This window comes from Fistularia commersonii, chromosome 26, assembly GCF_037954325.1.
Source record: "Fistularia commersonii isolate RoL2024-O1a breed Wild chromosome 26, RoL_Fcom_v1.0, whole genome shotgun sequence".
Taxonomy (NCBI): Eukaryota; Metazoa; Chordata; class Actinopteri; order Syngnathiformes; family Fistulariidae; genus Fistularia; species Fistularia commersonii.
In genome coordinates this window covers 8,132,133-8,158,429 of record NC_141309.1, presented here as the reverse complement: position 1 = coordinate 8,158,429, position 26,297 = coordinate 8,132,133, and the positions used below count along the sequence as shown (strand labels likewise).

At 36.4% G+C, this 26,297-nt stretch overlaps 1 protein-coding gene across 1 annotated transcript in view; it reads left to right on the top strand.

Moving 5' to 3' along the window:
- The window catches only part of edil3a (EGF like and discoidin domains 3a), a 119,840-nt gene extending 100,810 nt beyond the window's left edge, over positions 1–19,030 (top strand). Inside the window, exons 9-10 of the mRNA XM_086173687.1 lie at positions 6,054–6,209; positions 16,130–19,030. Of these exons, the coding sequence (XP_086029813.1) occupies positions 6,054–6,209; positions 16,130–16,279 (306 nt within the window). The 3' untranslated portion in view covers positions 16,280–19,030. The remainder of the gene's footprint in view (positions 1–6,053; positions 6,210–16,129) is intronic.
- The last annotated feature ends 7,267 nt before the right edge of the window (positions 19,031–26,297 follow it).

Genomic DNA, 26,297 nt, shown 5'->3' with positions numbered 1-26,297 from the left:
CAAGTCATTGGAAAGAAAAGTAAAGATTATTTGTTTTTTTTTTTCACCAAGAAAGAGTGAAGTATTGAGTTATTGATAAATTCCAAAGAAATAATTGGGGATCATGAAATTCTCTCCTAACCAGTGATATGTAATATGTGAAAAAAAAAAATCAGTCATTACATGTCTGCCTGGTTTTCTAAGTGGATATAACTGGGAAGAATGCTGACCAACAGCTAAAAAACAACAACAAAATATAAAACTCTTATTGTCATTCATGGCTGCTAGCGTAGTGTAAAATTTTGATGGAATTCTGAGTACCTTTTATTTTTTGAAAAGTGGATTCATTCTGTCCTTGACAAATTCCCAAGAGTTATCTACAGACTGTGTTTTTCAGCACAGGTTAAAGCAGTATAGTCATAATATGAAGAGAGAAATAGGTCTAGACAGAAAAAAAAGCAACATGAAATGTGAATTACATGCAGCATTGCCTCCTGCAGGTATACTGGCGTTCAGTAGAAGTGGAAGGAGGGAAAAAGTAAAAGAGATGGGGCTCATGGTGAAATCAATGCTATGTATAACTGTTTGACTCACACATCTTTGTAAGCCAAACACATTCATATCCTCTGAGATTTCGCTGTAAAATGTTCCTTGACTGGCCAACTAGTTGGCTTGATTGTAATGTTCTGCAAAATGCATTCTTTCTTTGTAACAATTACAAAGAAATGTTTTCCTCACCCCGTTTCAGATTGATTAATACAGACCGTTATCTGCAGCAAGCAACACTGATAGTCCTAAGCCTGTACAATGCTGCCATGAGCCCCATTGTTTTTAATCCCATTACTTTGACTCCCCTCCGTGCTCCAAGAATAGAGGAAGACTTTTACACCTTGTTGAACAGTACAAGTATATGCACTGTGTCAGCAGCCTGTGTGTTTTTGAAAAAGAAAATAAATTCAAGGGTAGTTTCTTGACTCGCTGGACTCGTGTAGACTTCTATACAAAGCCCGACTCATGATGAAAAATTGCTTGGACAAACCTTTATACAAAAGCTATATAGAGTATACAATTGTAAGGAAAATAAAACAAAAGCAATGGATGAAAATGTGTAGAGAATTCAGGTGGAGTGTGTATTTATGTGCAACCCTGAAGAGAAAGGACAGTGATCCGGGGTGAACATCACCACCATAGAAAATGAAACAGGAGTGTAAAGAAGGTCCAAATAGATGTACTTTGTATATATCTGGAAATTGTATGGCTTAGTCTCTGTTGACTGAAATTCTATAAAAAGGTTATATAATATAAGGAGTCAATTACAGGAAGTGACAGAAATATTTAGTCTAACTGTCATGATACTTTAAAAGTACGTAATGCATTTCCAAACAGGGGCAGAATCTGTTTGATCAGCTTGTAAGCCCAGACCCTCAAAACCTAAGCACATCAACGCGGGTTAAGCGATACATCAGTTTGTTTGTTCTATACTTAAATCTATCATTATTGAGAAAAGAGGGTGATTGGACGGTAGAATGCTGCAAAACACTTTCTTTGATGCTGTAAATGTGCTTAGTTCTCTGTTACACAATCCCTACATGAAGTGGGGAAAATGTTTAACTTCTTAATGTCAGCCAAGATCAGTTGTCTGTTTGAAGCTGTTGTTTTTAATTAAAACTTCATTTAAATTAAATGCACATCCAGTTACAATCATCACCCTATGTGTAATGTTACAAGCCATAATAATTAAAACAGCTCAAGTCTTAAATGGTTGGGGCTGATCTTAAGACATATTGAATATTTTGGTTTTCCCTTTTTAATTTCAAAGGGAACCCAGCCTGGGAGGACTAAGTGGTATAATATGCTTTAATGTTTGTCTCATACTAGAATTTTTTGTTAAAAAAAAAAAAAATGTATTTCTTTAAAAATCACATGTGCAGCCCGTGCATACCGGGTTGATGATGTAAAATGGTTGCAAAATGGTAACCTTGGCTCAGTACTGTGGCACTGTTTTTAATTCTACATTGTGCTGCTTTTGGGTGCAATTCCCAATCTGAGGGAAACAAAGCAAGTGATGCTAGTCTACTGAGCTGTCAAAGGGACAAGAAGAGAAGAAAGAAGGGGGAAATTGCTTGTGGATGTACACAGGTTCCTAAGGACCCATGGCTGTGTTCTTGCCACTTCTCTCAAGATGAATTAGATGTGTTTAGCCGGCCGAAACTGTTGAAAGAGCTCTGCTAGTTTTAAACAGAATCTAAAACCAAATGCCATGCCTACAGTTTTCTTTAACAAGCATGAAGAAAGGTCCTCGGGAAATGAGCGAAGCCCGTACGAAGAAACGCCACAGGCAGGAGACGCTGCATGTTTTTCTGCAAGGATGTCCACAACCCCACAACGCAGAAGTGGCATCTGATGATGAGAGACTGGGCACTGGCACAGTCATGGAGGGAGCTGACGACCAGTCAAACGCTCAGTAAACACAGCAGTCCATAAGTCTACAGTGAACAGTTGATGAAAAAAGTGGAGCTCCTTAAATCAGTCGCTCTCTCTCCCTGTCAACATAGCAAAGCAGTTGCTGCACGCACACCAGCAACTTTGGTCGACTCTTGCCTTTTCGCATCTTTGTCTGCATTTTGAAGCTCAGTTTGACTTCTGTCTTCTATGATATCCTTCTCACTCACATCTCTCTCGCCAACTTGGTTCAAATTGGAATATTTGCACAGATGACATGTTTTTGCACCATAGGGTAAAATGAAGGGGTCCGAGCTTAGTGCAACCGCATGATGCCACTACAGAAACAGATTCAATCTTTTTTTTTTTTATTGAAGAAATAAAATAGTCTGCTGTCAACCGTCATTACCACATTTTTAGTCACAGTAAGTGTGTTTTCAGTATCAGAAGCTCTTCAAACAGGGCTAATGGTTCCACAGGGTTCATCCGGAAGAATAACTTGAAGTTTCATAAATCAAATTCTTTACAATAAAAATGAGTTGAAATCATTCCGGTGCACATGACAGAAAATATTTAAAGGAACCTTTGACATTTGACCAAACTTTTCTTTTAAGCGCATTCTTTTTGTCATTTCAGTTGCCTTTACATCAGTATTAAATTAAAAACGCTGTAAAATAAGGATTTGTTACGAAACCTGGAGCACTCATACTTTGGAAATTAAATGTATCTCTTAAATAATGTATCATCGTTTATTATTATTAATTATTAATATTTATTATTAATACACAGTCGGATTTTATCTCAGCATGTCCATATGGACTATTCCACCAGACCAGCTATAAAAATTATTTTACCATGATGGTTGCTGTTGATAATGGTTTCAAGTAAGTGGCTTTCTATTTCTAGTATCATTGTATGAAGTCTGACCTGCAAAGCCTTTTGTGTGTTTTGTTTTGTTGCACTAAAAAAAAAAAAATCGACCCATAGGTTTTTCAAGATATCGTTTTGGAGAAAAGCCACAATACAACAAAACAAGCTCCCATTCTTGCTAGAGTGTTGAGCCTTGATGATAGCTGGCTGTTGTGTAGTTGATTGTCCATGGCGCTGTTTCTCTCATGCTTCTGTGAGTTTTGTGCACACAGACCTGAACTATGCACTATTGCCTAGAAGAATATACCGAAAGTATGCATTACGCAAACACATTTGCCACAGGCTCAGAAGATTAAATGACTCTTCAGCACTTACAGTTAAATCAGAAGAGCTTGCAGGAGCAAGTCAGCGGGGTGGTATACGCATGTAAAAATTGGAAAGTGGGCCTCTTTTGACTTAAAATGCTCCCTCTCTGCATTAATCTCTTTATCCTTCAATGGCAAGGGACAGGGAGATTTGGTCATGTTATTGATCATAGAAGAACAATTTGTCAAGCAGAAGTGCTCTACTTCTACTTTTTCACATTCTAGTTTCAAGTACAACTATGTGATTGTATGTTCCTGCTTTTGAATATGCAACAGTTTGGGTGAAAAATATAAGCGAAGAATAGTATTTTGTTGTTTTTGTTTTTTTCTCCATGTATACAAATGATGAAATCCTGATCCTGATGGTTCTAAAAAGCATACAGATAGTGCTGCTGAGACTTCGCACACATCTACTCTATCTGGGTAACAGCTCAGGGAAGAAGCAATGAGGCTAAGAAAGTCATCAAGGTGGGACCAGAGAGTGGGGGTTGTAGGAGTGGCCTTACTTTAACAAGCTTATCTCGCTACCAAATTTAGTTTGGGCCATCAAAGCACGGAGAGCCAGCGTCGCTAGGGGCAGTCTGATTTTTTGACTGTGACATCAATTACAGGTTACCCCTCAAGCCTCCCTTTGTTTAGGTGGCGGTCCTCACTCTTTGGTACAATACAATAACCTTAACTTGCTGCGGGAGCATAATCAGAGACTTGCAATGCATGCCTTTCTAAATCACCTGGGCCAGCTCTACCACTGTTCATGTCAGCCCTTTTTATCCACCAGTTGTTGTGGCAATATAGTCAACATGGAGGAATACCTATTAAAATCTTTTATTTACATTGCAGATAAATAGCCTCATTATTTATGCCAAAGTTCAACTGGGAAATGTAATAGTTTGCATCTTAAAGTAGGATTTTGATGTTTGTTTGCTTTTGTTTTTTATTTATTGCTTTTTTTGGTCTGTTTCTTTTTTTCATTTTCTGTCATAACCAAGGTCAGCATGATACTTGGTCCACATAGAAAGGGTCCATTATATTGGAAGGCCTCCAAAATACCCAGGGAAGTAGAAATAGCCTCTCAACTGCTGGAAAGAAAATGTGGCTTCTCCAACAGTGTTGGAGACTCATTAGAGAATAAACCTCAGTGAGTGAGGCCATTCACATCACTTCCCAGCAAACAAACTACTGTTTCTTTTTTTAACATATTGCAGAACACAAAAGTGTGTTGTAATATGCTTGGATCTATTGTGGTGTTCAGCAATGTTTTCAAGGCAGGTGGTGAAATTAAAGTAAGACATCCTTCATCTAGGATGCCACGTAGTTTGCTTGTTTAATCTACAAAGGACCCTAGTTTGTTTGGCGAGAGCATTGTGACGCAGGATATCTTGGCCTATGACCAGGCCAATTAGTTTGATCTATGTTGCCTCATTGTGGTGCATATTCAGCAGAAGAATTCAGCATAAATCTTTCTCTTTTGATCTCGCTGTGCTTTTACATTTTTGCTGTATCTTCTTATGTGACACGGGAATACAAAGTTGCACCTTGATTTCAGACTTTATCAGTTGTGTATTAGTGTCATAAAGCTAAAGTCTCAGAAGTGCATGTTTTCCATAGTGTCTCTGAAGAGGTATTCATTTTAAAGAAATGCATGACTCTGTAATGTTTAGATTATTAAAACCTTGAAAATAATCCATCTGTCCAATGTAAGGTATAATGTATATCAGCCCAATATATGAAACAAACTCAACTACTCAGCCTACCTTTTTGCCAAAGCGAAAGGCTGAGGCTCCTTTAATTTGTATTTATTCATTAATTGATTTTCTTTTAATTGTCAATAAAATTAAAAAAGTAAAAAATCATTTTTCCAGGAAGAAAAATGTGTTCAGAAAAGGCTCAAGTTGCAAATAAGTGCAGTGTGAATGTATCCCTCCTGGAGGACATAAACCTAACAGGATTTTGTTCTTTTCCAAATACTGAGCTATAATTAAACCTTAAAATGTCAAAGAAATTCAGTTTGTATGTTTTCTGCCTTGCGCTATAAATTGTTTGCAACAAATGAGAACATATTAAAAATTAACCCAAATGGAGCAGTCGAGGTCTCAGAAGCTGATGCTGCATGCAATTTCTGTTTTGCTGAGGTGAGGCTGTGAGCTTACTCTTTCTGTTCAATATTCTGTAAATAATTGAAAGCGACATATTTCACCTTTGCACAGTAAATTCTATGATGGTGTCAAAAAATAAAATTCTCACTGGATGGTGAAATTTTCTCCAACTCCCATCTCCAACGCTTTCATATTACTATCATTTTCAAGCAGTCAAAATATTAATTACACTTGCTCTCACCTTTATTCAGTTGTATGTCCTATTCTTTTCATTTTTAATCTGTTAATTCATGTTTTTCAGGTGGACTTGCTTGTGCCTACCAAGATAACAGGTATAATCACCCAGGGAGCTAAAGACTTCGGCCATGTCCAGTTTGTAGGCTCTTACAAACTAGCGTACAGTAATGATGGAGAGCGATGGAATGTGTATCAAGATGAGAAACAGGGAAAGGACCGGGTGAGTAGCCTTTAGTCTACCTATATTTTGCAAAACTTCAAACTAGCTTGAGTGCATGTTTATTTAGAAAAAGGAAACTACACAAAACAATCATTGTTGCAAAAATACAATGGCAATGTAAATACGTGCCTGCGGAAACTGTGGGTTCTGAAGTTTTGAATTATACATAACTCGAAGTACAAAAAAGCACAATCTCGGCAGGAAGAAACAGCATTACAGAAAAATGCACGGGAAGAATAGAATTGGAAAGTAGACCAAAATAGAAAGCAGTGGATGTCACAAAGACAAGTTTTAAATGAGAAAGTATCCATTTTGGTCCCTGTCTGTTTCTCCTTTCCACTTCCCTTCACCATCTCTTTATCTGTGGCTCAAACTGAGATAGGCCATTCTGTCATATTGCCTCTCTGGTTTTGGATCAGATAAGACCGTGCTGTCAACCAGGCTTGGCCAGTTTGAAGCTGAAAATCTTGTTTACGGCTCTTCAACATAGCACGTGTGTCCATTCCAGTCATCCACAACAACAGAGACAGGGCTGAGTTGCAGTGCTCTCCCTACTGATATCTCAAGAGCTGCATGAAAAAGCTTGCACCTAAAGCTGAAACCCTCTTGTCTTTCAGATACTGGTGGCACGAGTCATATTTTGCTTGTGTTTTTTGTTTTTTTTTCCATTTATTTTGTTGTTGTTGTTTTTTTGCACCTGGTATTCATATTTGTACAAGATGGCGATGAGATACAGATAATCAAATGATACACTACATTATTTGTTTTGATGTTTTGTTTTTTTTTTCTCGGCAAATTTAAATGAATATCATGGGGTATGGAGATGGATTGAAATTACTCTCAGACCAAAAGCCTAATAAGAAAACTAACAAACAAATGAATTCGAAAGGTAATAGATGCAATGAGGCTTAGCCAGTATGAACTGGCGATGAGACCATTTATTTATGTTACTTGCCATTTTTCTAGCAGAATTCCACAGAATTCATTAATGTATGACCGCAAACATATTTGGGTGCTTCTCAGCTTTCCTAAATGTGTTTTATTGTTGGTAGTGCCTTTTAATGCTCTTTGTTATTGTTATAGTGGGACTGGTAAAAGTCGTAGGTCATAGTTTACTTGCTTTGCATATAGAAATTTATGAATTGTTTTTCAGGCTATGTTAAAAATGTGTCATACTCAGAATTTGTAGACATCAAATGTGTCTTGCAACTGCCATTTCAAAACAATATCTCTAGAGGAAAGGGGCTGTAATTCTGCTTTGCTTGTTCAGATTGGAGGCCCAAATTAATATGTCTGTGTAAAGACCCCTGAGATTTCTTAGTAGACAGATATCAATGAATGTTGTTATCCCAGTCCCTCCTCATCCTTTGCCAGAAATATGTTCCCACATCTGCTGTTCAACTTCTTCACTTGAGGAGTTTATCATTTCCACACCCATGATAATTTTCTTAGCAATATTCGGGACTTCAAATCGGGCCACATTTCACTGAGGTAATCTTAATAAGTCTGTGTGACCTCCATCAGCATAGCAAATGTGATTTACCGACATGCTGTTTTTTAAGAGCCTATCATGCTTTTTTTGTTGTTGTTTTTTTTTTTTTTTTAATTTCTTTTATTTTAACCTTTTTTTGGTTTGTTTCGTTTTTAATTAGGTTAGAACTTCTGCCTTACAGCACAAAGGATCCTGGTTCAATTCCGGCAGGGGCCCTTTCTTTATGGAGTTTGCATTTTCTCCCCGTGTCTAAGTGGGTTCTCTCTGTTTTCTCCAGTTTCCCCCCGGATTAAGTGGAAAAATTGGAAAATTGCCCAGATGTGCAAATGAGAGAAATGTCTTAATATTGATTGGCAACCAGTCTCTGCCTCTTGCCAAATGGCAGCTGGGATAGGCTCAAGCATACCCCACAACCCTGAGTAGGATTAACGGTGGACAGTGGATGGATGGGTGGATTTCCCATATGTAATATCAATGTATGACTCAACAAAACGTAACGATTTCATTCAGCTATCATAGCTGTCATCAACTAAAGATTTTCCTTGCGAACAAGAGTTTGCCGCTATTAACTGCCATTAATCAATGAATTATCGCACCAATGAAGCTCCAGGGAGGGACAAGCTAGTTTTCTCCTTTCGCCAGTCCCAAGCCTGGATAATGCAGATGAATGTGTCAATAAGGGCATCTGACATAAAACCTATTCCAGATTAAAAATGCAAATCAAACATTTGACTTTCATACCAAATTGCTCAAGGCCCAGGTTAAAACGCTGGTGGTGCTGATAACCTACACGGTACCAGTGGAAATTTGAGTACAGTGGCTCAAAGAAGGAGAGGATGAAGGAATGTCCATAAGTAGGGAAAGAAGAGGGAAGACAAGAGTCTAGGACTGAGAGTAGCGATTTTGAATGTTTAAACCTTGACAGGAATTGCTGGAGAGTTGGTTGACAAGATACAGAGGAGAAAGGCCAACTTGCTATGTGTCCAGTAGACTAGGTTGACAGGTACCAAGACTGGAAGCTTAAGAGCAGGATTTAAGTTCTTCTATTATGACTCTGATGGGAAGAGGAATCGGGTAAGAGTTATCTTGCAGGAGTTTGGAAGGAATGTTTTGCAAGTGAAAAGAGTGTCAGAATGAGTCATTAATCTCAAGCTAGAAATTGAAGGTAGTGTCAAAGTTGTTACTGGTCATGGCCAACGGTAAGAATGTGAGTTACATTTTAGAAGAGAGGAAGAACTTTTGGGTGATTTGATGAATTTATGCAGAATACTGTATCTGCAGAATATCTTCTCCAGACTATTGATAGAGACTTACACAGTAGGTCAGAGGGAGCTGCTTTGTGCTTTTGTTGATCTCGGAAAAGCAAACGCCAGGATAACAAGAGAGGAACTGTGGTAATGTATGAGGAAGTCTGGAGTAGCAGAGAAGTATGTTGGTGCAGGACATGTATGACAGCTGTGTGACCCAGAAGTTCAAGATGGAGGTTGGACTACATTAGAGATAAGTTCTGACCCCCTTCCTGTCTGCAGAGGTGATGGACAGGCTGCTAGATGAGGTAAGATGGGAATAATAATGGACTACGACTTTTGCAGATGATGTTGTGTTTAGTAGTAAGAGCAAGGAACAGGTGAAGAAAAATCTAGAGAAGCGGAGATATGCCCTCAAAGGGAGAGGAATGAAGATTTTTTCCACAGCACGACAGAATACTTCAGTGTATTAGAGTGACCCGAGTAGAAAGATGAGGGCACAGGCAGTAGAGATAAGGAAGCTTGGAGGCTTTTAAATACCAAGAGTCAACAGTCCAGACCAATGGAGAGTGTGGAAAAAAGTTGTGGAAATATTTGTAAGCAGGTTAGAACAGATGAAGAAAAGTGTTAGATGTACTAAGAGTATAAGCCAGAATGAATAGAAAAGTTTGAAGGACAATGAAAGACCAGTAATATTTTATAGATTAAAGACTGTTGCATGGAAGAAAAGACAGGCTCCGTTTGTAATTGACAAATTATCCTTTTGCATTTTTATTTACAAGACAATGGGTCTGACTTTGATGGTATAAAGCACAGAGCCCAAAAGTCTCAGTACAATGGGTTTTCATTAAGTCAAGGCCAAGCACTTGCTGTTTTTAGGGCACAATGTGAGAGCAGTGGTTTTAGTGCAAGTTTCAAAGGGGTTATTCTAAGTCCCATTTTTTTTAACTAGTATAGATGTTCCAGTTAGGGAGTAAAAATTTTATATCCCCTCTATTACATTCTGAAAACAAACTGTAAATCCAATTAATCAAATGTCATTGACAGCTGATAAGCTCTGATGCCATTCAGCAACTCATTGCATACAAATGTAATTCATAATTGTTTTTATCCTTTTTGTATAATTGTGTTTGGATTTCTATTTTGATTCATTTTAGGTGATGAAAAAGTTCAAGGGGTGAAACTAAACATTTGTGAAAGGTCTTTTGCAACTGCTACATTATATGTTTGTTTTGTGTGTGTGTGTGTGTTTGTGGGGAGGGGTGCTTGTGCGCTCTACAAACCCTTAAAATGTCATTAACACACTGGTTTTGTCTTGCACGTTAATGGATTATGTTTAAGATGTATTAGCTCTCACTTGGCCCTGTGTGCCAACATTTGAAAACTCATTACAGTCAATCTAGATATCAGTATTGCAACTGGGAGCATAAAATTATTATCATTTCCAAACAACAACTTCCCTTGTAAATTTTGAAAGGAAAACCACTTAGGCCATTATAATGGCATATAAATCGCAAAGATGTGGGTTTGTACACAGAGTACATATACATGTACATATATAGATATCACTTCACAGTGGACAGTAAAAATTCAAGTAATGACAATTCTTTGTTGAGAGATGGTGTGGAGAAATGGTTGTGTACGATTGAGCCCAACATATGGGACTATATTGCAGAGGCTGAATTAACAATGCTAACACTAGTGGCTGGATGGCTAATGCTTTCCCAGTTAAAATTTAATATGACATTGACAGTTATTTCAGTTTGGAGACGATTTCTTAGCTGAAAATCTAGCAAAAAAAAATAGGCAATGTAGTTAAGTTTGAGTTTTGCCAGGATACAATGGTAATATATCCCAATGGCATGTATAACCTGCCCATAATGTATTTGAAATTTCAGGCATACAGGTTCCCCATTGATAATCTTGTTAAAAAAGAGGATTTCTCACAATTTTTTCCATATTATCTCTCTTAATTTCATAGTGGTAGGATCTCACATAATATTTCCTTTACAGTCATTTATTGGTAATGTTAGAGCCGTGTCTAGCATGTTCATTTTGTTCTATACTGCCTCTCTCTCTCTCTCTCTCTCTTATTCACACAACAGAACAAACATAAGTACAAATACACAGAAAAATTACAACTGTGATAAATGCGGTCTGTCTGCAATCGAAACCTGGGCCGTCTCATTTTTTTTTCTTCCCATGGCAAAAACAGCGAGTCAAACTTGCCATCTTGACTAAGATGCGTTACATTACCTGTCATCTGTTTTTACAATAGTCACACTAGCCACACATAGAATTCTAAATTACTTTAAAATGAGAACGCACAAACAAGATTTATTTCTGAGTAGTTCCAAGGGTAGGAAGTTAATCCAAATGTGTGTGCCGTGTATTACAGGGCTTGTGTGGTAGCAAAGCTTCTGAGAATGTCAATCAGTTTGTCCCAAGAATGAGCCAAGGGACTGTTCAGATGTCTGATGGTGTTTCCCCCTTGAAGCAGCTATTAATGCTAGAGGACACATTTGACTGTTGAACTCCCGAGGCTCCCCCTGTCACACCACATTGCTTAACTTGACAGACATATAGTACGTGTGTGTGTGTGTGTGCGCGCGCGTGTGTGTGTGTGTGTGTGTGTGTGTGTGTGTGTGTGTGTGTGTGTGTGTGTGTGTGTGTGTGTGTGTGTGTGTGTGTGCGTGTGTGCTTACGCTTGCATTCGCGTGCGTGAATGCGTGCTTACCCGTGCATGCATTCTTGTGTGTATATGCTGTGGTGTTTGGGGCTTGTAAGTATTCTCCTCAGCTTCCCCTTTAGCTCTTGTGTGGCAGAGGCTGCAGTCAGTTAGATCAAGTTTGAGAGAGGAGCATCTGTCAGAATACAGATGTTGTCAATTCAGGACACAATGGCAGACAAAACAATACGGCCTAACAAATCTGTAGACCACTTTTCTTACCATTTCTTTATGTCAAAATAGTCTCCCATACCTTTGTTTGTGACAGTACAACAGTCTATTGTTCAAACAGACTGGGACAATTACATACCTCATCATGGCTAAATTCCAAATGGCACCCAATTTGTAAACCTAGGTCAGCACTATGCATGACTTCAGTGCACTTTCCCAGATGTCTGTAGTAACAAAGTAAGGTGACCAAGTAATTGACTTATGTGTAATTGTATTCCACTCAAATGGCACTGGGTTAATGTGGCTTTTGCTCGGTTAGTTTCCTCCCGGCCAGAGGGTAACCAAACATTACAGAGCTGTGTCAAATGATCGAGATTATCAATAAAATGTAATTCTTTTCTAGATTTACAAAAACATTGCATCACAGAATATGATAAACACACTAAAGCGCATTGCTGCTCCTTCAGGATTGTAGTCAGTTGAATAATTTGATTTGTAAGTGCCTTTTCATTTGGAAGGAATTCTATGCCTTTTCAATAAAGATGTGGCTGGGATTTATTTTTTCTGGTAACACTGTAAGAATCAGAGGCAATGGAAGGCCAGGAGCAAATAGATCTAAGTGAACTGTTGTTGACCTGTATAGCAGGTTTATATAATGGACTAAAGCTGTTGTACCTCCAGAGGCACACAAGGCCTCCCCTGGCAATGTAAAGTCAATGCTCTTCCTTCTCTTATGTCAGTCTGAAGTCAGGGGGGCAATTGTTTTTTTGTAGTTTGTTCCTTCACAGATTCTTGAAAGGCACAGTGATGAAAAGGGGACAGCAGGAGTTAGTTAAATAATGGCAAAACTGTGAAGTGGCAGCAAATCAAAGAGAAATAATGGATGAATAATATTTGTATTTCAAGATTTTTAATATTTGAGACATTGCACATTTATCATTTAAACTAGTTTGCATCAGTGAGACCCTCTGTCCTGTTAAAATTAGGCTAGAAAAAGTTAGTTTAAAAAGTCACCCCTTCACCCCTTGCTGTGGTGTAGTGCCGAACATTACCGGTTCAATTCCTGGCTCCTCCTGGTGTGTCGGAGTGTCGTTGAGCAATACACTGAACCCCCTAAATGCTCCCCTGACGCTGGTCGGCAGCAGCCTACTGCTCATGGCTCATCCAGAAATGGGTTAATTGCGGAGAACACATTTCCCCACGGGGATTAATGAAGGATAAATTAATATATGGAATTAGACTTTTGCCTCACATTTGTCTGAGCATAAAAAGAGAAATGTGTTTTGCATGCTTATGCATACACATTTGATCATATAATGGTAATTGAAATGACTATAACACTATGTAAATTTCAAACAACCATCTGATATGTGTAATGACATCACATCCTCCACAGCTCATCAGTACATTATTACATTGATTATACCACTGGAATATTTCACCTCAGTAACTATTATTAGTATATGGAATATCTCTCTCTGTCGTTTCTGGTTTTGAGAGATTTTGTGGTAAAACTGATGAGACACAATAAACAGACACTGGCATTCTTAATATTGTATTATTAAATTGTACTGCATTAGTTTGGTCTATTCTGCCCTTGGAATTTTCCTTGCCATAAAGAAATTGTGATTTTGTTGCTTTGGTACAATGCATACCTGTCTCCAGTGATCAGTATTTACAGCAAATAATACTTTTTGTTGTATTAGCAACATCATCAACTTTTCCTTACTGCCATAGGCACTGGAGAGGTTTGTCTGCCAAGACACCCATACAGTGTTACATTCAGTGTCAATCAATGTACTCAATATAAACCTCCTCAACACCTAAGAAGAGATAATGTGCCAAGGACATGCGGTGGAAAGTTTAATGATATGAGGATAATGATCCTCTATTATTTCTTTGGACTGTGCCAGACCTGGTCCCACCAGAACAGTTTTTTCCAAGACTTTAGCTTCTCACGCCAAATCCTCATTGAGGGTAGATTATTGTGAAACCTCTAATAGTATCAATTTGCCTTTGCAAAAGACGCTGGCAACTATTACCCTTGACTGTGCAGCTCCCGGGATGGCATGAATAAGTCTTCAATAATATCAAACTTACAACTCTGGGAGAACATTTTGTTTGGATATTTTAAGGAATAGTAAATCTGAATATCACTTGTTGCTGAGATTTTTCATCTGTCTATTGTGATTGTTTAGGTCTCTGTTGTAGATGTTTTGTCTGAGTATATTACTGCATGTGGTCCTATTATATTCTCCTTGTGTGTCCTGGATGTTACAATGGAGTTGCAACAACACACCTTTTTTCCGCTTCCCAGGTTCAGAGGGCACTTGACTTTCTGGACCTGTGAAGCTTTCATTGATACCAAATAATAATTTACACTTGGTTATGACTTTTCAATCTTAAATTATTTTCCTTATCCACCTTTACTAGCTTTACTCTTTTTCACACTAGCTGTAAATTAAAAATATATTAACTATGCATATGCATAAGGAGAAAAACAAGAACCACAATAACTATGAAACAAGTGTGACGATGTATTGTTTATGATATCTTTTTGTTATCTTAAAGGATAAAGACAACCAATATGATTCATCAAAGTTTTCTATACAGTTCTGCCATAAACGGCAATGTTGATATTGAGTTTTGTTGATCATCTTATCATGGTTTATTTTAGTATAATTTTACTATCATTAACAGATACCACTGTGAAATTTGTTTAATAGAGAAACTTAAAGCGTATAACTCCTGGGTTTAGATTCTATATCAAGGTAAATACCAGTGTTTTTATTTTATTACCAATATCGGGCGGGGGTTAATTCAAATGCAGGTCCCCATTTCAACATTTAAAATGTCAGGATTTGGTTAATCTTGTTTTTATTGAGAAAACCCTTCACTTGGAAATATTAATAGCCATATAAGTTTTTAGAAATGATGTTAGGAAAACCCTGTATTGTATCAGAAAAGACCGTTGCATTGTGTCGTATGAATTTCATTTGAGTGTACAACTTATTACTAAATTAGATACGATGCCACTGATTGAAGTTTTATTTTAAGAAAATCGAACTCTAGACACACAACTGTATTTATGTGGAAAAACTTTTATCCTAACCAAGGCTAGCATATTCTCATTACAAGCTTAGATTTGACCCTCTGCATTTGCTTTCTGTACAGCACTAAATCCTATTATATCCCAATTACAAGACGCATAATCATGTCTTTTGAATGGAAATTATCATAACCTTCTATGAAGCTGTCCCTGTAGATTTTATTCTTCCTGTCTATTAACAACAAACCAATACAAGGTTTTTCATTATCAGCAATTGGTCTTGCTCAGTACAATAATTGTAATTTCCGTGTAGGAGTAAGTTAACCCTTACAGTGTTGTTTAAACACATATCTAGGGGGCCTGAAATTCCTTGAAGTTTCCTTTTAATTGGAATCAAAGTGGTGCAGGAATGAAATTTGTTTGACCATAATAATGTGTAGCTCTGAGGAAGATGAATCACATTTTTGGCAGGATAGCCCAGTGGCTAAAGCTGTGGATCAAGAATGCATTATCAGGTTGTAACACAATGTGTTCTAATGAAGTACTTTCACTGGGTACTACCAAGTCAATATAAAGGAACTAGTGCTTTTGTAACAAAAAAAAATTGATAGGATTCATTTTATTTTCAATAAAAAAACCAAGACAATATACTGCACAACTGAAGTAGACAAGACCAACAAGCTCAGGAGCCCATTGGTCTGTTGAATAACACACCCCTGGAAAAACAACAGCAGATGGCCGTCACTAATTGTTAAATTGAAATTTAAAGATGTGTCCTACTCAAAAGTACACATTTATCTATGGGAGGAAAACGGATGATAGGGTCACATGTGGACCATTAAAGTAAAGAAACAAGATTAGGGTTGTGCAACAAGAAGATTCTTGTATTGGTTGCATGTGAATTGAGTTCTCAACTGTCTGCATTTAATTCAGTACCTGGTCAAGCAGCACAATATCAACATAACAGGCAGGAAAAGTCATTTAATGTTTTCCACCTACTTTCACCTACTTTCAGTGTCTGTGTTCATGTCTTTGTTTCACTGAATATAAAACTTTTTTGAGTCCTTGAAAGTCTTACGATCTATCTAATACTGTTACAGTAATATTTTTTTTTCTTTTGACTTGTTTGTAATGAACAACAAAAGGAAAACATCAAATATGTGACTGCGCTGTATGCTTTTTCATGTTAAATTATAAGTTGCCAAAAGTAATAATGTTTTTTTTGACCTTCAGGTTTTCCAAGGAAACTTTGACAACGATACACACAGAAAGAATGTGATAGATCCACCCATCTATGCTCGACTTATCCGTATCCTTCCCTGGTCATGGTATGGTCGGATCACTTTGCGTGCAGAGGTACTTGGATGCACAGAGGAAGAGTAAAGTATCATGTCTTTCTACCATCTTGCCCTGTCCATTGGAATACTGGAAGTACCTTGCCCAATATTTCAAAAAGAAACTGTGCAGCCTGTAAAAAGAAATTAATTTCCAATGAATTTTTCAATAAGTGTTTGGTTGTGGTGAGTTACTGTTTGTTCTTTTGTACAATGATTTAAAAACTCCCACTGATGCACTTTTGTCTTTTAATTTCCTGTGTGATACTGGTCTTTTTATTCTTCTCAAAATTTGCCATCCGGTTTGGAAGGAACCTCTGTAATATATATGGGAGGGGTGGGTTGGGGGGCATTTGGAAGGGAGTCTAACTGTGGTTTCAAGTTGTTGCCATGGAAGCTATTGTACAGTGTCACTTTTTAACAGAAATCTGAAATCTGTCTAATGTGATTCATTTGACTTAATGTACAAACATCATAACATAACAAAACAGTCTAAAATGTGATGTAGAAAAACACACGTTGTCACATTATCGAATATAAATTTTCCTTTAGAACTACACATCCACAAGCCATGCTTTTATCCTAATAGACACTAACATTACTACATAAGCAAAACATCCTTCATGCTTTTGTATTATATGTAAAAGACTAAGAAATTGCATGGTGCGTGAATTATAACTGTATATTATGACAAATCATTTTAAGACCTCCAGCCCTGAAAGCAATGGCTTTGTTTTAGGGAGCTATTTTTACGTGCATTTTTAATAATTTTGAAACATTAAAATACACTGCAGAAGCTTGATGAAGATGACTGAAATGACGGTTAACAAACACTTCAAGTAAAGTGGTACCGCCACACTGACACTGAGGCTTATATAGGATGTCTCTAGTTGAAATGTCTTAACCCCCCCATTTTTCATTTACTGTACATCTCTTTTATATTTTGTTAATTTGTTTAGACATATGGTAGTGTTTTTTTTTTTTTATTTATTTGCATTTACATGTCTTAACTGTCACTTTTTTATTAAGCAAAATAATGCATTTGTGTTCTCTTGGAGAACGTAGTTGAATTAAATAAAAAGCTCAGGATAGATGTCATTCATAAACACAGAGTATAATTTGGGCAACCTATTTAAGATATGTTTAATTATTTAAATTAACTATCAAATGGATGAGAGCAGTTACTTCATTCGTTGTTGCATGTTCATGATTGAAATGTTAAAGAATTGCATTGCTTTTTAATCACTTTGATATAGGTGATTACTTCTGATGGATTTTATCATTTTCAAAAGAGGGCTGAAGTGCAGTATGAATTATATACCAATATATGTAATCATCTCAAAAGTGATGATTTCCCGGGGTTACAGTTTCTGGTTCATTCTGAATATAAGATGAAGAGAAGTCCAACCTTTAATACAAAATTAGACATTTTCAGGGGATGTGAAACAGAGCATAGAAATGGCTTGGAAGTGGTAAAATATTAAAAAAAAACAGGACTTTGAGAAAGATAAAGATTCAGATTTTTGTATGACTCAGATCAATGCCATCTCTAATACAACAGGGGTGGGTTCTGCTCTAGACTGCAGTCTGTAGTAAATGAGCAATGAAACCTGATTACATAAATAAATGGAAGTTCAGCCAAATATTGCCACCCTTCCTAATGGTTGATTGGATTGATATTGTGGTCTCAAGGTTTGGCTAGTTTTCACAAATCGAATGCACATTAGACTCAGCGACTTACGTTACTTAATTAAACAAGTATTCCGAATTGCAAATACAATGACGATGTTCTGAGATCGCATCAGAACTAAAAAAAAGAGAATTAAAAAAGGATGGAAAATGATGTGTTTCACTCTTCAACCATCTGAATTAATAGATCCACAATATGCCTGCCACTGCTTTATTCCCTTTATATTAAACACTATGCATTGAAAGGTTTTAAAAATTATTTTTTTGTCCAATTTCTCGTTATCTTTGCTCAAATAGTAGCAATAATCACATGGTATCCCAGAGCCCTTGTCATACAGAGATATTGTCATACTCAAAAAACAAAATATACAAAGTTTTAACAGAGCAGTTATCCAAATCTGAAACTTATTCAGTGGTTTTCTGGATTGTCAGGTTTCAGTACACATCGGTCTAAGAATAGAAATGCGTTGACTTTCGTGCAAGTTACACTAATTCCTTCACGTAACAGCGTAAAATTGTTCTAAGATTGAATCAGTGGCTGGTAATACTTTAATTTATCTGCACATGATAAAGAATTAATATAATTATTTCTCCCAGATTTTTTTTTTCTCAATAACAAACATGTTTACTTTGATTACTTATTGTGAAATGGTTTTTCAAGGTTGACAACTGCTGTTGCTGGTTTTACTGCCTGTGAGCACTTATCACACAGCAGGTTAGCTTCAAAACTTTGAGGGAATTTGCACGATATTATTTAGAATTGTATAGTATTACAATGTCCACAGGCACATTATGTTCATGCATATCATAATGATCAAATAGCGTCTATTTTGCACTCACCACTGAATTTATTGTGCATTGCAAAAGTTATTCTCACGGATTGAAATAGGGGAAGTGGAAATTCATCTTGTCTTTGTATATCTTGATCAGCTGTTAACATTGTACCTGCTCAGCCAGAGTGTCAAACACTATCTAGAAAAAGTACCTATTAATAATGCTGGTTAAGTTCAAGCAGAAGAAAGTGGAAATATATGTACAGACAAAAAAAAAAATATGATGCTTCAACACAAAATTCCTTTCAAGTTTGACGAATAAAACATATCTGTGAAAATGTTGTCAGTTTGCTTCATTCACCTGTCTCATCACCCAAAGCCCTTTTTTATTTGCAATATATATACTTGACTAAATAGGCACATGTCATTCATCCCAATGAGTTTAAAAGTCTACATGTATTTGTCCGAAGTGGTCACGTATCCTGATCAGACGTTGCTTGAGGATACACTGAATGTAAGAAGTGATCAGTATTACAGTTAATGGTGTTTACGTTTACAGTTTTAAAGTTAGTCATTTTTGTCTTGAATATCTGTCTACAGTAACAATAATTTCAGGTGCATCTATGTTAGCTACAATGCACACAATTATGCTTTGCGCCCTTATAATTGCTTAGAATTCAGATTTGCAGTCATTGTAGTGTTTAGACATCATGAGTATATTCAATACTAGCCGGGCTTTTTTACCGAAATTGTCATACCATTTAGACAATTTTGTAAAAGAAATACAGAAAGCTAAAACAGTAGCTCAGTTTCCACACCTGAAATTCTTTATTACCGACAGTGATCAGTAAGATGAGTGAACATTTTATGCCCATTCAATTTCATGACTATAGAGTGGTTCTCATCTCTTTTATGAAATGCCAATCAGAATGTCCACGGATTTCAATCTCTCACCCGCCGTTTAACTGTCATGTCATATTTTTGAAGGAGTGTACTACATTTTGTAGGAGGCCAGAAGCAATGTCTTCACGCAAAGGTTAGATCCAACCACCACTGGGAGGAACATGAAAAGCAAGAAATCAGCTCATTGAACAATATAATAAATTGAATGCATTGGATAAAAATATGCAAAAAATACCGACAAAGCAGCATATTTGAATGAAGTGTGATGTTACTGTACAATTTCAGCTCAAGAGTTGTGATGGCTCTCAAGTCACTCTAGACCCTTTGCTCAGCAGAAGCCCCTCAATTAGCTTTCTCTTCAAGAATGGTTAGAAACAACAATGGATTTAGAATAATGTTGCTATCAAAAAGGGTTGATAATTCTGTTTTGGCTGAGGTAAATTCACACATATTTTCTTGAACTTCTATAGAGTCTATAGAAATATTTCAGCAAATAAAAAGCACTGCTTCTTTACCACATGATCTCAACAATGTCTATGCATCTGATGTACAGTAAAATACTCAGACAATCATTTATGCACTAAAGCATTCATTGCCAAAACTAATATGAATAGAAATCCAAAGCACTATGTCAACTTGCAAGTGAGTGCCTGGTGTTTTGTCCAGCCTTCCTATCCAATTGTATCAACAAAAAATAAAATAATTGCATTGGCCAAGTGATCTATGTTTATGGCCACTGCAGCTAGTTTTATGAATGATTTGACCAATTTTAAGAAGCCAGTTGACATTTGTTCTGGGATTCATCAAAAACATTGCTGAAAATGAGTACACGGGTTGCAGAAATGAAATTGTCTGTTTGTCTTTTGCATTGAAGATTAAGATCCCGTTTAAATAGAGAGTATATAGTTTTGGGGTTGGTTTAAAGAGGAGTAATCAATCTTTCGGAGAAGTAGTTCATCCCCTCTGAGCTCTATTTTCTGACCACTTTCTCGCACAGTAAAACAATTCACATGGATGTTTAACATAGGAGGACTTAAGGCTGACAGTGAACATTATCTAGTCCCGGGTTTACAGTTATCGGAATGATCTTGCGATCGATCACAAGCAAATCATTATCACGCACTCACATGATTCTGATGAAATGTAGAAATTTACCTAAAGTTCTGAGCTGAAGGAACTTGTTTATTTTGAAGTTACAGTTCTTTCTCCCTTTTGCTTGCTTGACTAAGTTTTCCAATAACAGTGTTTTATCTACTCTTTTATAAGGAATCTAACTGTGTGATGGCAATCAAAAGGCATATTATATCTTTTTTTTTTGAGACTATAATCATAACGAGCTCTGCAAAATGACTCACTCACTGGATAAAAACTTCACCGATGTGTACAGCTCAGTGGGATGTATGAACAGAGAATCCCGTGTGAAACATTATCATCTTATAAAAGCTGTTTCCATCAGAGTTCACAGCATCATATGATTGCAATTGAAAGGGAATGTGGCAACATTCTTAGCCAAAGTGATCATCCATCACCGGGCATTCAAGTGGATAGAATCAGCACTGAGCATGAATGTGTGATTTTCACTGATACGTCTTCATGAATTTCACTCCAAAATGAAATTTTGTATTTTTTTGCCCTTGCTATGCTCATTTTTAACCATTATCCCTCTGTCTATTCACCAGAAAGGTTATTTTAAAAGACCAGGTGAAAGAATTTTTTTTTTTTTCTCTTTTTCTGAAAAATGTAATCGGGAGACTTCCCAACCCGCGCAAAGCTATTTGTAGAGGCATGTCGAGATTAGAGGTCTTGTTCTCATCAGGAATGTGTCCACACCTAAAACGTTTCATTATCAAGTGAATAGAAATTACAGGGCTTCTGTCCCATTAAATGTTCTCCTGCCGTTCTCATGTGGGACTGACAGGATTGGCAAAGGAGCACATAATTTATCTATATATTCTACTTTTCTACTACTTTTAATTTCTGTTTTCTCTATTTTTTTTCAAGCTTAATACACTGTACCCGCTTTTCTTCATCACTTTCCAGGAAAATGTGTGTCATCCATTGCTCCGACATTGTTGAAGGTACCATGGTTCATTTTTTCTCCTTACCTTTGTCATGAGTTCTTCAAGGTGAATCTCTACCAAATCTCCGTGGATACTGTACTAAGCTTACACACAATAGACAGGTTTCTGTCATCGGTATTAGTATGATGTGAAATAGTCGAGGATTATCGCTGCAAACGCCACCCAAAGAATGATGGATAACATTATGGATTTAGGGTGATGTTTATAATGGATGCTCCTGAGCTTGTATTAAAGGCTCTTCTTGGTAGCTCACATACTGCTATATTAATCATTATCTGTGTGGCTATTTTACCAAGATTTTCTGCATATCAACAGTTAGCAGTGTTAAAGCTTGAAAAGGCAGCGGGTGTTAAACATAAAATGATTTATGTCTTAGATGTGGATTTATCATTTCGACAGGAGCGTGGGGAGGAAATACACACAGTTTGAAAGTGTAAGGATAAATGGCTGTCTGAGCTGGAGATGGAGAAATTGTGATTATTTTCAAAAAAAAAAAAAGGAATAAATACATTTGAGTAAGGCGCTCCCTGTCACACAAACCTGAAAGTGTTGCTTCTTTACACTTTCTCATGCTGTCCTTAAATTGAATGATTATCTATGCAACATAAGTGATGTCTGGATTAATAAAGCATTTGGTTATGACCTATAAGCTTGATCGGGAGATTAATGTACCAACCAAAATAACTGCATAGTTTAAATTGATACTATGAAATGATCTAAATAACATGCCACAAAATTGAGAAAGATGTATTTTGATGCAGATAACACCAAAGAGACATGAAACACATACATTATTAATTCAAAAAAATGAAAATATCCACAACGGAGGCGAAATACATCAATGTTCTTCCTTTCTCACATTGCAATTGGCATTTATCATCTAAATATATGAGCAAGCTAAAAGAAAAAAAAAAAAAAATCACGTTTTGTGTCTAATAACCCTATAAAATCTGTTCTCAGTATTTGTAAGCAGGATTGTGGGTGCCAATCATCACATTGGGTCTAAGTTTTGTACCAGAGCCATTAAAACAATACTGACGGTGTAGTGGCAGCTCCTAAAAAATGATTTTCTGTATGTTCAGACAAAAGTTAAATGTATGTTACTAGATTGAGAATTTTAGTCAAACCATGTAGCTTACAAAGTACAGTTGTAATACTAAGGTGAAGGGAGAAGAACAAATAAAAAAATCTTATTAATCACCCATGCAACCAGTAATGCTTTCCCTGTAAAACATAGGGACACATTGTCTTATATGAATAAGTATCCTTCTGAGAAACAAGGGTAACCATACTATCTGTTTTAAGATGATATTATATGATTTTGACTTTTTACCCTATTAAATGAATAAGGTGACACTTTCCATTGTGCCTCAGGCTAAGCATTTTATATCTAGAACTTTGCTGTGGCACCAAATGTTTGAGCTATATTTAGTGCCACATATCATATGGGCTAAATTCATCTTCATGCCATGTTTGTCACAATGAATATTGAGGGCAACCGAGTTTCTAGCGCCTCGTGATATCTCTGGTTATATTGTTTGTGTGGTCTTCGGGATTCTTTTTTCTTCAGAATTGGGCCAAACACGTGAAGTCCACTGTTAACCTCACTAAAGAAAATGCTGTATATCTGTGATTCCATTTATAATATTTAAATGGAACACACAGTAACCCAAAAACTAAACATAACTTAAGAAACGATTCTCAGAGTGTCAAACTTCCTTCATTTTTTCACGATCGTGTCATCTTGAAAGCTTTTTAATTCTGCAATAAACAAAAGGTAATCAAATGAAGTGAACACAGTTCAACTGAGCATGTAAGGGTAACACTTGTCCTGCCAAAGTAGAAGTCAGCTTCAGTAATTATCAAGGGCATCTTGGGAAAAGACGGTACATTGAGGGTACTTATGTATCATTAAATATAACCTTTACATGATGATGAATGTCTGAGAGAAGACATGGTTCCCAAGATAAATAATAATTTACAGTCTGATTGTATTTGCATATCCTCCACAAATATTTTTATGGTCACAAATGCATAATTCAAAAGTATTAGCTGTCTTTGATAAATTATTTAAAATAATTATTTTGATCTAATAACCAAAATTCTCTATTGATTAATATTCATCTCATCAAAGTTATTTCTCACTTATTCTACATTTTTCATTTTCAGAGCTGTGGTATATTCACAACCAGCAATCGTGGTATATTTATCTGCTGAAGTGGCTTATATTTGATATTTGCAAAACCTGTTTATTTTCTTGTCTTGTCTTGAAAGAGAAAAAACTTTAAATTGGCTTATGGCAACATCTGACATTTCGGTGACAGTAAAGTTTCAGGTCCCTCTAGAGAAACACTAAATAAATAGACTAGAATCCCATGCTGCCTCTCAAATGATAATTTATATTTAAGTTATTCATAGTATGATATCAAAGAATTGTTCCCTGTGATCAAATTACATTTCACATACATTCTCCTCCCCATGGTGCAGTCAAGGTCAAGCATATTGGTCCCTATCCTATCCTATCCTTTGACACTACGAACATTCTCCATGACCAATTTTGGTCTCTTATCTTTTGTCGGTGCTGTGCGACTGTGAAAACTGACCACCATGTTTACAATTCATCCTTGGCCTGTAATGTAATTATGCATGTTTATTTATAATCTCTGTGGACTCTAATAAAATCAAATAACACAAATAAAGTCCCTCAGGGTAATGGCAGAGTGGCGTAGCTATTTGAATCTGCTGTGAATTGTAATTTGCTTTAAACATCTCACGGCAAAACAATCTGCAGAAACATTCTGGCTTTGCATCGTTTAGGTTTTGGACCTGACCTTCATTGGATTGTATTTAAAAAAATACAAAAAGAAAAAAGAAAATCACTTAGTAAAGCGTAAAACTGGTATTTGTTATACAAGCACTGTCCCAAAATTGACTAGCTACAAGAACATATTAAATAAAAGTCATTATAGGTGTGTCTAGCTACAGGTTTTGCAGGTTTTTGTAAAAGATAAAGTCATCATCGGACCAATAAGACATGAGTAGAGTTTAGTTAAGGTGATTCACTGTGAACAACCTACAACTGGCCTGTTATTACAAGCACCACAATTCAGACACAATGTGTTGGGGATTGTTTTTGTCAGTGTACACACAAATATCCTGTAAAATGATTATCAACAAATATCTTAAACCTCATATTAAAAAAAAACAAAAACATTTATTCCTGGTCCATTTATTGGCCCTCTGTATCATGATTGTGACACTTCAAATGCCCAAAAGGTAACAGTAAATATTATATATTGTTCCACTCTGCATTATACTGCAAAGTTCGCATCAGTTTATTTTCTAGCCAATGCAATAATTCAAGCTGTTGCAATGTACATTACAGTGAATTGGCCCCTAACAAACTGGGCTCTGAGCTAGCAGTGAAAATTTACAGAAGACGCTCTTGTCTTTAAATCTGTCATGTTTAGCTTGTCCTCTAACATCAGTGCTGAATAAATGCTATTTGGTAGGACATCTAAAGGGTTATATTGTTATCTGGAAGCTAAACATACTATCTCATTCATGATCAGAACCACAAGGACATTTGAACCAGACAAGAATAAAATCGGGAGGTCACAGTGATGAATGCAGGCTTATTTGGTGATAACACGGTTCCACAGTGAACTTCCAGTGTTTTTACAATTTTACTTTATGATGAATTTTTAAATCAAAAGATACTTACCTTTTTAATGGATGTTTTATCTTACCTGAACATGGTTGGATGGGAATTACATTATTTTATTTATCTGTTGGTGGGGGAAGTAATAAGGAAAATAAACATTACGTTGTATCCCATTTCATTTGCTTTCATTACAAATGCCTGTGTGCAGTCAAAAGTCTGTAAAGAAAAAATATAATATGTGATTCCTCTCAGTTGACTTCAGACTAGCTCTTGTTTGATGTCCAAACAGATAATCAAAACATGATATCAGATGCAAAAGTAAGCCAACCCTAATTGCATTTGTTTTACCAAGAGTTTCTTATAAATAACAAATATCCGAGTCCTATGAGTAAACAAACATTTAAATACTTGCAGAAATATAAATTCATTTTCATTTGCATAAGCTTTTTTATTTACATTTTAAGATGGTAGAGATCATACAAATTGGCATGAAAGCCCAATGAGCCATTTGGTGCAGCGTTACACTTCAGAGAGCCTTTCAAACCAGCCGCCCTCTCATCTCTGCCAATGAATGTTGCATCTCATTAAAAGTTAATGCAAAAACAGCAGGACGAACCCAGTAGTTTTACCAAGAGCAAAGAATTGTGAAGAGAAATTCTCATCCAAAAGGAGAAAAAGATATGGAGAGGAAGTGAATAAGAACCCTCCTTGATCTTTCTCTCCACTTATAGAAGTTTCATCACACAAAATATATTCCACACTGTAACTGAATGTAGAAATACCAAGTGGCGCTTCAGCATGCTTACAGGATATATTATCATCATTCTGTGAAATTTCAGGTTTACTCTTTCTTTATTTTAGTAGACATCAGGCAGATTACAAATATCAAAATATTAAAAGAGGCAGTGGTATTTACAGTTGTTTTACTTAAAATTGTGTAATTTCATAGACCAGCTG